The 13,748-nt window shown below is 45.1% G+C and overlaps 1 protein-coding gene across 1 annotated transcript in view; it reads left to right on the forward strand.

Annotated features, from left to right (window-relative positions):
- The window catches only part of arhgef4 (Rho guanine nucleotide exchange factor (GEF) 4), a 73,422-nt gene that overhangs the window by 19,545 nt on the left and 40,129 nt on the right, over window positions 1-13,748 (forward strand). Inside the window, exons 3-4 of the mRNA XM_034109202.2 lie at window positions 7,948-12,321; window positions 13,432-13,716. Coding sequence (XP_033965093.1) covers window positions 7,948-12,321; window positions 13,432-13,716 — 4,659 coding nt within the window. The remainder of the gene's footprint in view (window positions 1-7,947; window positions 12,322-13,431; window positions 13,717-13,748) is intronic.

Consider the following 13,748-nt stretch of genomic DNA (forward strand, 5'->3'; position numbering starts at 1 on the left):
AGCGCCACCTACAGGCTCCTGCATATGTACTGCAGCTTCTCCAGCGGTTGGAGCTCAACGGAGCGGTCTCGTGTGGGCAGACACTATCCGGATAATTATTGCATGTGGACGGAAGCCGTTTGCGATTGCGTTAATCCTATGCGTTTAGCCGTTTTCGTCCTCGTGGGGCCGCAGCCTTAGTGTGGTACAGGGGGACTGGTTCTGTCCCTGAGGGGGGGGGGGGGGGGCTCAACTCACCTGTCACTGTGAGCGGGTTTTGCTGCACACAGTTATTAAAACTCTCCGTCACAGCAGCCTGGAGATCACCATTATGTTTTATATATCTTGTCTTAGTGTAGGACTGATGCCAATGTGTTAAGAATTGGCTTGATTATAGGGGTTTTAAATAATATACGCTTGTTTATTTCCCCCCAGATCCATAGGTGAACATTCAATATATACTTAAACTAAGTGTCTTCAGCTGATACTGTATTGGGTGTTTGTCCTTTAGTTAATATATCATAGTGTAAGCCATCCGCTATCAAATTGGTGGGATGCGTTATAATTGCATTCCTGTTTGCTTTGTCACTCCTCCCGATTTAATAATGAAGACTTCCCCCCCATGTGTCCCACTAGTATGTGAGTCCTCCATTACCCTGTGCAGATTTCTACTTTTAGTAACTCTTAACATCCTGGGATACTTAAATCAGGAAGATTGTTAGTCTTCCATGTAATGTCATTATTTTGTTTGTGTAGGAAGAAGCGCGGCCAGTATAATGCAGTCTGCCGGGAATCGCATGCATCCATTGGCTGATTCTTTCCCACACTGTGCTATTGGTATTCTAACCCAGATCTCTGAGGGCCTGTTTTCAACGCTCACTCAATTTGTGCCGTGTTTAAATGGTGTCCGCTGGAAGGGAGACAAGCTGGGTTGTGTGTGTGTGTGTGTGTGTGTGTGTGTGTGTGTGTGTGTGTGTGTGTGTGTGTGTGTGTGTGTGTGTGTGTGTGTGTGTGTGTGTGTGTGTGTGTGTGTGTGTGTGTGTGTGTGTGTGTGTGTGTGTGTGTGTGTGTGTGTGTGTGTGTGTGTGTGTGTGTGTGTGTGTGTGTGTGTGTGTGTGTGTGTGTGTGTGTGTGTGTGTGTGTGTGTGTGTGTGTGTGGTGGGTGTGTGTGTGTGTGTGTGTGGTGTGTGTGTGTGTGTGTGTGTGTGTGTGTGTGTGTGGTGTGTGTGTGTGTGTGTGTGTGTGTGTGTGTGTGTGTGTGTGTGTGTGTGTGTGTGTGTGTTCCAACAGTGGGCAAGCAAACCAAAGCAACTTTTTTATTTTAGGTCCAGTATTGAAAAGTCATGTCCAAGCAAACTTCCCTGACCAGTTATTTTAGAAATTAGAGGGTAAGTGAGGTATGTTGAGACTTAAGTCATGTAGCGTTTCCAATGTCACGAAGGTGGAGCTCTTTTAACCAGCCTAGATCACCATGGTAACATAAGCTCCAGTTATGTATCAAAAGTTTCTGTTATGAATACACTCCTTTGAAAATGGAGTCATCTTGCAAAAGAAAAGTCGTTCTCGTTCGACTAACTGCTTATTCATGATGCTGTTTTGTATCACTTATAATCTGGCATTTGGAGATAATACATTTGGGCTCATTAGCCATGCCGTTCTTGTGCGGTTTCCCTGCTGTAAAACAGAATATTGCCTCTTTGGCGTTGAGTAAGCGCTGAATGGAAGCCTTTGTCACAAACTGAAGTGCTCTGTTTTCACTGCAGCCCGTTAGCAAAGCAAATGTCCTCTGACCAACTCAGTGCTGAGCGTTGACCTTTTAAGTGATTCATGTCGATCTGACATCAGTTCTGCTCACGAAACCATAGGAAACGCTTTGTCATCGAACGAATTATGATGCACGTGTCAATCAAGCTTCATTGTCAAACGCAGGCTTTGTTCTTTAATTCAATTTAATTCAGTAGCGGATTAGACCTTAATCCAATAAACAGAGATTAAGTCTGTGCGTTCATTTTCAACAAGGCTAAAGGAATAAGTTACGGGAAGATTCACATCACACTCGCAGTAGGACTCTCATCACAGTGAAAAGCAAGAGTTGTTTTGTGTCTCTTCAAAAGACTTCCTACACACTTCCTACTTGGCTTTGTATTTGTAATTGGCATGTTTAAGCTGCTCTGCTGGACGGCAATGCAATACACCTCTTACATTTCTGTGGTAGATTTGATCTTGATGTGGAGTTTGATTTAACTAGGACACATATAAATGCAAATTAGTTTAAGTTTATTATTGTGTTTGAGTTGATATGCGGTCAGATACTAATGAAAGATAAACATTGAGGTTAAGGTCTTAAAGTGGACCTGTTATGCTATATTGGACAGTGGAAACATATATTGTATGGCCATACCTAGACAAAACATGTCTGTGAAGTTTTTTGCTTAAAATAACAAACAGATCCCCTGTTGTAGCCATGCCCCCATACTGCTCAAACCCCTCTTTTGCAGCCCTGTTAGAGAAACAAGGATGTTGGGTCCTTAGTTAAAAAAAAAAAAAGGAGGAGGAGGCGGAGCTAATGCCTGATCAGAATTCTACCGGAGATAAAGTTAAATTCTGCTGTGATAAAACGCCATCCTGTTCTAAACCACATCAAAGATTATTTCTCAAACAGTATGGAGCTCAAATGCTTTTTCTCTTGCGGGTTTATCACAAGGTGAGTTATTTTTTATTTCCTACTTTTTAAACACATGTGCTCTCCAGTACAGGTTAGCTCTGAGTGTTAGCGAGGCTTGCTAATGTAAACAAAGACGAGATTACGTCCAAAACAAGCCAGGCATTGTTTCTGATGGCAACTCTCTGTGGGTCCACCATCCGAAATTACATAATATCGGCAGCAAATCTGTATCCGCTCGTTGTACCCCCGTTTTTAAAAGATTTGGTTGCGGAGGAAAAGAGAAAGGGTTTTATTTTCTGACGCTGCGTGAGTTCCCCGACACACCGGGGACACATTATGTATAAAAGACATTAAAAAAAAGTGCATTTTGCATGATGGGTCCCCTTTTAAGGAAAGTTTGAATGGTATTTTAATGTTCTTCCATCAGTTTGAAGAGAAAGTAAACCCACAATGACTTTATTATATTGCATAATAACGGAGATATATATCCATTTAGGTTGTCCTGTATGTATAATTCTATAATAACTCTGCTTTGTGCGTCAGAGCAGCAGCTTGTTCTCCTCTCATGAATAATTGAGTGGCAGCTGTCTGTTGTAACCATAGACTCCATTAGGTCCACTGTGTTTCCTCTGTGTGACCACTTTCACAAAACTCTTTCACTATCCTTAGATCAGTGTCACTCTCCTCGTACGCTGGTTGGTGTTTAGAGTTAATGTCAGTCATTGGAACTAACTGATTGATTTATACAGTTAGAAGATTACATTGTTGTGGTCATGAGACAATTAATTGAATTGGAAAGAGGAAGTAAAAACATGTGGTTGAACTCGAATGTTGAAAGTACTTAGTATGGCTAACAGATTGACAGATCGGTGGCTTGGTTTTAGGGGGTCACAAGTCAAAAAGGATTGGGGGTACTAGCTTAATGACCCATTTTTTGTAAATCTGATCAATACCAGTTTTCTGTGGAAAGCTCTTAATGACACTTAACACCCAGAATTCCCCCTAAATCATTACCATCGCCAAGGAGGTTATTTTTTATTCAGTCCATCTGCGGGATTATGCAGAAACTGAATACTGTATAAGTATTGCAGTATTAGTAGTACTACTGGTACTGAATCTGTGTATGAACTTCCTTTTCCAATCCCTTGTTATTTGCTCAATGGATAAAGTCAAAAGCAGTGCACCCCATTATGCTTCATTTGCAATCCATGTGTTAAAAACATGGATTGCAAATACTCAATATTAAATAACTCTAATCAGATGAGTATATGACCTTGGACCTCTTCCCACATTGTTTCCGTTGGCATCAGTGTGCTTGAGGACATTGCCAAAACAGCAGATAAAGTCTTGGTGTCCAAAGACTTAATTCTGCAGAGACAGGATGAGTTATCCAAACATGACGGCCCATTCAGTCCAATTCAAAGCCTGCCTCTCAGTATTAGAAGTCAGAGCCCATACGGCAGTGCATCCTTCTGCACTCTTTCTCCTGCTTGGGTCGGCATTCTGATACTTAACCTTGTACTTGCTCATGAAATGATTGTGTACGGAAAAATGTCATTTTGGGCCTAAGTGTGCTATGTCATCTGCTTTGGTCACTTTGCCAAAATGACCTCACAGCTAAGCTAAGTGCTGTTCCTGGGGTCTTAGATAAATGCTTTTATCTTCCATTACCTTATCAGCATTGTAGTTTTAAACTTCAAAAGGATTTGAATTAACTAGAAAATAATCTGTGTCCATTGAGGTTTCACATTCAGGGACTCCCACCACCTCCCCTCCCTGTCCTACGTTACTCCAAGTAGCCTCCAGAAAAGAGATCAGGTTTTTCTTTCCATCCTCCTCTCGGCTGAGATGCGAGACAATAGGCGGCAATTTAGGGATGACCTCAGAGGAGGGCTGAGGGAAGAGGGGCAGTGATGGAGGGAGCAGTGGAAGTTTAAGGTGAGACAGAAGGAGAGTAACGCGAAAAGGGACGAGGAGTAAACACAGATTCTATACTGCAAGACACTAAAGGTAAGCTTTGTATACATCTGTGGCTTGCTTAGGACAGCATGCATAATTTATTCTGCCAGATGTCACTCACTGTTACACAAAGAAAGCATCACACTAGTTTGAGGTGTCTTTTTTGCATCTGGACCGGTGGAGTTTTGATTCCAGGTGTGGGAAGGTAAAGGCTGGGCCACAGCAGAATGAAGAATACTGTGTCCTGGAGCAGAGAAAGATAAGCTGTGTTGGTGTGTGTTGGTGTGTGTTCATCTGAACGGTGTGTATTTGCGTGATGTTTGAACTCAGAGGACCCCTGCCGGTACAATAGCCAGCTGTCCCCAGGGCCCTGACACATCCGCGTGATCGCAGCACCCACGGACACATTCCCTCCAGGCTGGGTGTGGGTGGCGTCGGCAGGAGAACGCTCTGTGCAGCCTTAGGATGCAGAGAGAGAGAGAGAGAGACGAGGGAGAGAGACGAGGGAGAGGACAATCTCGATGCCTCAAAAGACAGGTATTGTTTGTGTGTTTTTATAGCAAGTGTTGTTATAGTAGGAGTAAAGTTAGTCTGCATTATTGTCCAAGCCAAGGTGTGCCAGTCAGGAAGTTCTTCTACTACTATTGCTTTTTGCCTCGTGACAGACAACAGTCATTATGTCCACTAGAGGTCTTCATCTGTCAAACATAAACATACTGTAGGTTGAAAGAACGTGTTGTGATAATTCTTTGGAGGACGGTCTCATAAACTGATATATATTATATTATTGTTCGACAACCCCAATCAAGAGATAGTTTTCTGACTGCGTGTTCCTTAAACTAGACTTGTCGTTCACTGATTTGGTGATTACAATCGGATATTTTACTTTTTAATACTTCAAAATAAGTGGTAGACGTATTCCAGTTCACTTTTCCTCTGTGTTTGGGGTTCTGGCTCATAACCCCATGAACTGAGAGTGTGTGTGTCGGAGGGTTTACTTTAAAAGCTCAGTTGTGTGTGTGTTGTCTTTACTCTGTCTGGGACTTAAGTAACCCCCTCAGGTCACAGGCAGTTCATCTTCAAGTTCAACACTGCAGGTTTTTGCACTACTGAGACGCTGCACAGAAGAGCTGGGTACATTTAATACAATTGTTGTTTGTCAAGAAATTGTTCCACAGCGATGCCTCGAATATGACATATTTGATTTGTCCCCGGTTGTCCTGAAACAACAGATGCAGCTCAATCTTTTTTTAATGACGTACAGATGAATCATTAATTGTCCTATTTGTATTTAAATATTGCCATTCTTGTTTAATACAAAATGGCAAAGTACAATACAGAAATACAGTGGATGGAATCTAAATATTTTATTCTAATGAAAGCTGCTTGGTCAGAAGTGCAGGCCCCGTCTCCTGCAGGTGATAATAACATGGACCAATAGGCAGGCTTGGATCGCTAAATGGTCATAGTGCTGTGCCTCAACCAGCCGCCTCACTATCTGCTAAAAAAAAGGTGCTATCTAAGCCTTTAAGCTTCTTTAAGACTCTAATTCATTAGCAGGAAATAACACCGGCCTATCGGGAAACAGAGCACGTCTGCACAAACCAATCACTGCTGTTCTTCTGGTTTAGCCCTGCCCTATGCGAGTGTATTTTTCATTATCCTGAAGAATTGATGAATGCAGTGTCCTCTTAATCTGAAGTGACTTTTGACAGTGATTGATTTTATAATTTGCGCTCATTTTTCATAATTAATTATCAGTATTTGCCGTTAAAAAATGTATTTAGACCAGAAAGAGAACGTTATATGGTTAGAGTAGGACTACTCGATGAAATGTCATCCGAAATCCTGGTGCCATGTTCTTCCTAATGTGATTTGAGTTAGCTTAAGGTTACGTGCCCTCGCCTGGAGTTGTCATGCACTCTGCTCTGCCTGGAGTCGCAGCTCTGTATTTATTTATAGCAGGGCTTTCTTCATGTTATTGAGACACAGAGCTCGCTGTGTACCTGCTGGTTTGAGTCTGGATTATGTCCTGTCTGCGGCAGAAGGAACACATCGTAAACATGCAGTGAAAAGTTCTGCTTCTTCCTACCTTCTTCGCCCCCGTTATCTGGCTCTGTGTTTAGACCAGTGAGTGCAGGTGGATGAGGAAAGGGGAGGGTCTGTAATTTAAGACATGGAGCTCTTAGCGAGCACGGTTGACGGCCACAGAAGATAAACACAGAGACAAAGGCAGAAGAGTGCAGAGGGAAGCCACGGACATGTAGAATCAGGGAAGAGGACACTCTCCGGCTGAGTGTATGAACCGTGTGGTGATGTGTGTGAGTGTGTGTGTGTGTGTGTGTGTGGGACGCCATGGGAGCTGTGCTGAGCTGGTTTGCCGCTCGTCTTTTTGCCTTGGTGCTGCACACAGCTGATGCACTGAAGCGCTGGAGAGTAAGTAAAATGTTGACATGGATCATGTGTGTGTGCGCACACTGCTTTTAAGAGGGAGAACAACCTGTTGCTTGTGACCTAAACTCCAGCCCTTAGCAACAACAATATGCAGAACATTTGTTTCTTTTAGGAAACGGTGTCCCTCGTAACAAGTTTCTGCCAATAAATGTTGTATATATTATTTTTTGACTTTCGTATCTATATGGTTTTATTGGTTTCATCAAAATATGAATGTTGTCCTATGGTTTGAATCACAAAAACATTTAGTGGCAGAAAGTCTAATGGGAATGGAGGCTAACGCTAGCAGTTTAGAAGTGGGAAATAACTTGGTGTTCACCAAAGCTGCTAATTGTAGATGTGGAAATGTTCTATTGACGCCCACAGGCTATGCAATATGACATTCTCCAGTTATTAATGCTGCACAGAACGTGACAGTGTGTCTCCTTGCAACTCTGGCTCTAGTCAACAGCTGTCATAGGAAACCGTCACTCAGAGGATATCGGCTGCTGTTTCCTCATATCGGTCCATAAGCACAATAGCTAAAGTATCATCATATACAACTTATTTTTGGGTGGGAATGCAAGTTTTAGTTCGACTTTAACACATTTGATTTGCTTTACCAATTAAAGTTATTAACATTTTACCTGCTTTTCATAAATTGTGACTTAATAAAAATAGCTAAGACTAAATGCGACACACCATGACTTCAGTCGGATGTGTGCCTGGCTTTAGGACTTGTTGACTGACTCTTAGTATTAAAATCAATAGTTTACATATTGCTTTCTAAAACACAGCCTGTTGCTGTTTGAGGATCGGCTTTAAGATTCATATAGCCTTGTGCTAAACCACCTGTTGCTCCTGTGCTGATTTCTATCTCACCCCCTTCTTCTTTCTTTCTGCCTCCACAGCCCCAGGAAGCCCTCGAACACTCCCCCCACCCCTCTGAAGGATTAGGCTTAGAGGAGGGTGATTTGGGTGCTGACTCCCAGGAATGGTGCAATAGAGGCACGGGAGGGGGGGACACATCGGATGAGTATTGTGACTCCCGCTCACGGCACAGCGACACCCTGTCAGATTTGAGTCCGGATGGGGAGGACTCTGTGGACGCCCTGCTGGGACTGGAGGGTGCATGCCTTAGTCGGAGAGCAACAGTCGGCACCTTCCGCACTGGGCAGAGAAAAGCCAGACGGAGAGAGGTGGTGACGGAAAAAGAGGAACGCAGAGATGCACAGACAGAGACTTATGTTGGACGATTTAGATGTAGCAGGAGGAAAAGCCCAGAGAACCACGTGGAACCTAATATTCCCACGGAGCTCAGACCTTCAGACCTGTGTCATCCGTATACAGAGGAACTAGACTTGCAACAGGAACAGTCCACTTTACAGGCTGTTTGCACCGCAACTCAAGTCAAGGACGGCACGGAGCCATACAGTTTACATGTACAAAGCCAACACAACACAGACACCTTTGACACGAAGGTAAATAGTCCACCAGACACTCAGGAAGTGAAGTTGCATGCGCAACCTAAAGAAAGCAACAGACTGAGTGAATCCACAGAAACATGCACGATACACATAGACACCACGGAGGATAGGGTTGTGGACACACACCAACAGCAGATCACACATGAACACAACACAAGGTTACAGGCAGAAAGAGGAAGATTAGAAGTCTATAATGTTCAGGAAGTAGAGAATATTCAACTACTCGGCACTTACTCTGTAGAGAAAGATACACATTTAAGTAGATGCAGTAGTGACTGTAATGATAGACCACACAGAGAACATGTAGAACAGCAGGGTGTAATTAATGAAGACGTACAGGCTCTTAAAGCGCACAAAGACGAAGGGGACTTGTGTAAGAGTGTGGGCACAAATTATAATGCAACCTATAACAGAATAGAGAGTCATTGTAATGACATAACGTGCATAGCTGATACACATTTTACAGATCTGAAAGATACTCAAACACTCTCTAAACCAGAGGCAGACTCTCAGTTAAGTACAGAAACTGTTGGTGCAAGTCCAGACATCACAGAAGCACATGGCACAAAGAAAAATAGTGCATTAGAAAAGCTCACCGACACAATCAATACCGTTAATATATTGGCACACAATGTGGATGTTTGCTGTTCACGAACTGTGTGTGAGGAGAGACCGGCAGATATCCGCCCTCAGGTTTGTAATAGTGGAACAAAGCCTCGGGATAAGGCAAAGGTGTCGGGTGTCTGCCTTCAGGCGGGGCAGTATGGGTGTGCACCACCTGGGACAGTAAATGAAATATGTTCGTCCATCACATTTTCTGCAGAGACTTCAAACTCTTTTATTTTGGACACCTGTTCTGCTGAATTAACCTCGGCCCCAAAGGCTTCGACTGTAGCTTCACCTGTCCAAACGGATCACAAACAACGTCAACCAGGTCGAACCCAGCGTTTGATCCCTAATCTCTTGGATCAGGGGGTATTTACAATAGAAATACCCTCTCATAGGCAGCTCAAATCTGCGAACAAGCTTCTGGAGAAGTCCCAGTCAGGCTCTGTAGAACCAGGAGCTGACTCAGCTAAAATCCCATCCTACATTTGTCTGGATTCTGATGAATGTCTGCCTCATCAAACACTCTCAGAGAATCTGCTGTTTTGTTCGGGCAACCAAGGAGCAGAGGAATCCTCCCGTCTGTTGTCAGAGGACTTTGGAGGAGAGAGAAGGAGGGAAGGATCACCCGCTTATCATGAACAAATTGTTGTAGGCAGTGTCCATCGTCCACAGTTTGGCACAACAGAGCACGTTGAGCAAAGACTAGATCCACAAGCAACTGTCAGTGATCCAGAAGCGTGCTTTACGTTAGGAAAAACATCATCCTGTCCTGTGGCTACCGAGTCCCCTCATGATATTAGCAGAGAACACCACCGGGGCAATTCCCTAACAGACATAAAAACTACTGTCAGGGCACTTTCTAGTCATTGTAATCAGCAGCCGCGTAAGATCCCCGAACCTCCCAATAGCCTGAACGCCTCTTTTTCTCTCCCCTCAGACTCCAACAATAACACAGAGGCCAGTACAAAAGGGCTCGGAAGAGGGGAGGGTTCAGTCTGTTTCTCACGGGGAGCCCACTACAAAAGTAATGAGAGAATATGTTGTCCTGTAGTTGAACCATCACTGAACGCGACCAATAACCCTTTAGAACATGCAGCCAAGACCCAGGAACATGTTGAGGTGTTCCAGTCTTCTCTGGACTACCGAAGCCATTGCAGTAGTGAAGAGACTGAATGTGTGCTAGGGAAACACATTTCTATCCACAGCCATTCAAGACTGGCTCATACAGATGGAACTACAGCAGAGAAGAGTGATGAGGGCAATACTGTCATCAGTCTAGGGTTCAAGTGCTCGAACGCCGAAAGACACGGTGGTCTTGAACCCTTAGGGTCAAGTTCAGACAGCCTATTAATGGACAGTGCATTTAGCCATCACAGATTATCTAACAGAGGAAAGGGCAGCTTATCCGAGCCATTAAAGGAATATACACCGGCTGAGGGGTTTAGAGACCACACACAGGTCACTTTGTCAGCTCCACAGCAGGAGGTCAGGGTGAGGTACACACACCCTGATGTCGGCCATAACCTGCTCCCTGTCAGCAGTTTAGAGCCAATTCTGGAGACTGAGCGATCACTGGAATATTGTGGCACAACAGAGGATGACTTTAAAATAGAAACAACGGACGTATATGAGGTCATGAGGCCTACAGAGGAAGTTAGGGCTAGCCTTTCCGGCGTCATATCCAGTCCCCAACACCAGCCTGAAATAGAAGAAGAATCGTTTACTTCTGCTGAATCAGAACCTGACGTGAGCCCGGCAACATCTTTTCTGCACGGTAGTGGCGGACCCAAGACTTCTGCCTATGATGCCGTGTCTTACACCTCAGCTAGCAGCACCTGCGATGAGTTTGAGGATCCCGTTTCTCCTTTAGACAGAAATACCAACCATGACAAAATGACCAAGAGGAGCAAATCGAAAGGCAGCCAGGCAGGAAGTAAAAGCTCGAAGTTTTCTGTGTTTGCAAAAATGCCTTCTTTTAGGAAGTCGAAGGGCTCAAAAGGTGCAACGGGTGAGGAGATAACCCCGGAGTCATCTGATTGCGGAGGCGAGGGCCTTCTGTCTGAGCAAGGGCCACATAGGGAGAACTCAGACGATGAGGTTTTTGTCAAAGGCAACGTGCTTAACCAATCACTATCCTCAATGCATTATGAGATGGAAGAAGAGGACTCTGGCTTTTTCCCCTCTTCTCCCAAAACTCGCCATGTACGACAGGGGAGTAATGGGGAAGGAAACGGAGGACCGAGCCCAGACAACCCCCTCCTCAGTCTGGCCCAGGCCCCCAATGGGCAGACGTACAAGAGGAGCAAGAGCAATGACAGTTTAAACATCCGCATGCGCTTTGCACAAGCACACAAGTCTCTCTCCAGCCTGTTTGAGTCCCGATCTTTGGATAAGGAGAACGAGGAGCAGGCCACTGTGGGCACTGATGTGGATTCTGGTTTAGCCAAACAAACCTCAAGGAGGCTAAAAAAGGCCAGGGAGGCTGAGCTGCTGAAAAGAGCCATCTCAGTGCCAGAGGGGGAATGTACCAGCACAGCTTCTGGGCCGAGCTGTGAAGACACAACGTCTTCTCCACTCCTGGACAGGCTCAGCAGTCCCGGCTCTCCCACATCCCCCGGAGCCCGCCACCATACTGATCCCACCTCGAAGCGGGAAGTTCCCTGGGAAGCGAGTGGAAATGAAACCCCCCATGGCTGTAAATCTGAAGGCCAGAGAAGGAAGTTATCACCAAATGGTGAACTTACTACTGAGTCGGGCCTTCCTCTCTTTCTAGATGACTCGGCAGTCTCACAGCCAATCAACACCAGCCCTGTCTCACCTTTAAGCTCCTCACTAGCCACCCTTACTCAGCAGATTTCCCCAGCCTGGACCAAGTCCCACCCAGGGGTCAGTGAGAGTTTGACTAAAGGACCCTTGCGGCCAATGAGCCCCAAACCCAACAGTCCCAGGCCGACAGCTCAGCGTAAAATCTTTTGCTACTCTCACTCAGCGAGGGCCAGTTCTGCCTGTCCGTTCCTTCTGAGCCAGTCGGTCAGCGTGGAGGGATTAACAGACCCCCCCGAGAGACCTAAGACCCTAAAACCTTCAGCTAGCCCGGTGGGGGTCAGCCTCAGCCCTGTGGATGCAGCCGAAGGCAGAATAGACAGCCATTCACAAATCAGCTCCATTGGCTCTATCAACGAATTAGAGGTAAGAGAAGTCTGTTTGTCATGCAGATTTTTGTAACATTTGAAACTAAATGTGTGACATCTTGATACAGACATCTTATATAATCTTAATATATTGTGTTGCATTGTTGGAGAAGCCTGTGACCTAAGATTTTCAACGACATAATTACTCTGTAGCTATGTTAGTTTGACAATAAAGAACCTTGAACCTTAAGTCCCAAGGTTTGTCTGGGATTCAATTGTGTGTATGTGTAAATGCCCTTCCTTTTTAAATGTTAACGTCACTTTAAAACTGTAGAGATGAACCGGTCCTTGTTAAGGTCTCAATTAAGATGCCAGTAGGGTTCCAGCTCCCTGGGAAAAGTGTTTCATCCCCGCCTCCAACGCACCCTCACTAACTCTGGCTTGGAATGAATAGAAAAATAGAGCAACACCAGTTAATCTCTTACTCTGCAGACGATGGCGTTAGTGTGTGGGTCTCAGGGTGGTTGCCAGTGTATCTACTAGATCTGTCAGTATCTGGGTTGGGGACCGAGAACAAGTCCTTCTTTGTGGCTCTCCACGCTCTAAATGAAGAGGAGGAGAGAAACAGCAGAGTCAACTCTTTTCCCCTCCCTCAGCCCCCAGCAGTGTGGTAGATTTCCATACTGTCAGTTACACGGTCACCATCGGCCCACCGCCCTGCCAGTTCCTACAATAGTCCTGTGATACAAAGCCAGTAGGAAAACTGGAAGACTAGCCCCACCTTGTGGCTTCCTCCCACTTTAATTCAATCTCATTTACCAGTCGATGGTTATGGGCTCGGGTCACCAACTTTATTTTTTCCAGTAATTTGGAGCTGGATATTTTATTTGGTTAAAAGTGTAGAACCCTATGAAACCGGATATTTTGGCGTCTGGATGGCACTCATATATCACATGAAGAAAATGCAGTTAAAGGACACAAAGGAGGTGAAGGGGAATACAACTGCCTATTTAAACAGCATTTTTAATTAATACATTTAATTTCATTGTTTACTTCGCCAAATGACGCCACAATGCAATACGAGTTTGATTAGTTTCTCAACATCTAGAGATATAAGCAGCGGTTGAAAAGGTGAATGTGACTAACCAGTGAACTGTGCACTTAAAAGGGAACACCAAACACTGGTCGCCCTCGCAGCCTGTCCAGAACAAGAAGGCTGTTGGAGGTGAAGAGCGAGGAGACGAGCGAGGGGACACCCTCTTTGGTTCCCAGTGGTCTGAGGACAGGCTGCTGGGTGGGCGTGATCCGTGACGGAGGTGGCCAGCAGCGAAGGAGACGGTTTTTAGACGACCACTGGATCGAAGAGCAAAAGAGAAACAACCGCAAACTGGCCAGAGCCATCCGGGGGAGTCTGGGCCAGCTCCACACGCTGCTGTCTGAAGACATGGACAAAGTAAGAAGAGGCCACAGCGCCTCCGGCCGCCG

This window comes from Pseudochaenichthys georgianus, chromosome 20, assembly GCF_902827115.2.
Source record: "Pseudochaenichthys georgianus chromosome 20, fPseGeo1.2, whole genome shotgun sequence".
Classification (NCBI taxonomy): domain Eukaryota; kingdom Metazoa; phylum Chordata; class Actinopteri; order Perciformes; family Channichthyidae; genus Pseudochaenichthys; species Pseudochaenichthys georgianus.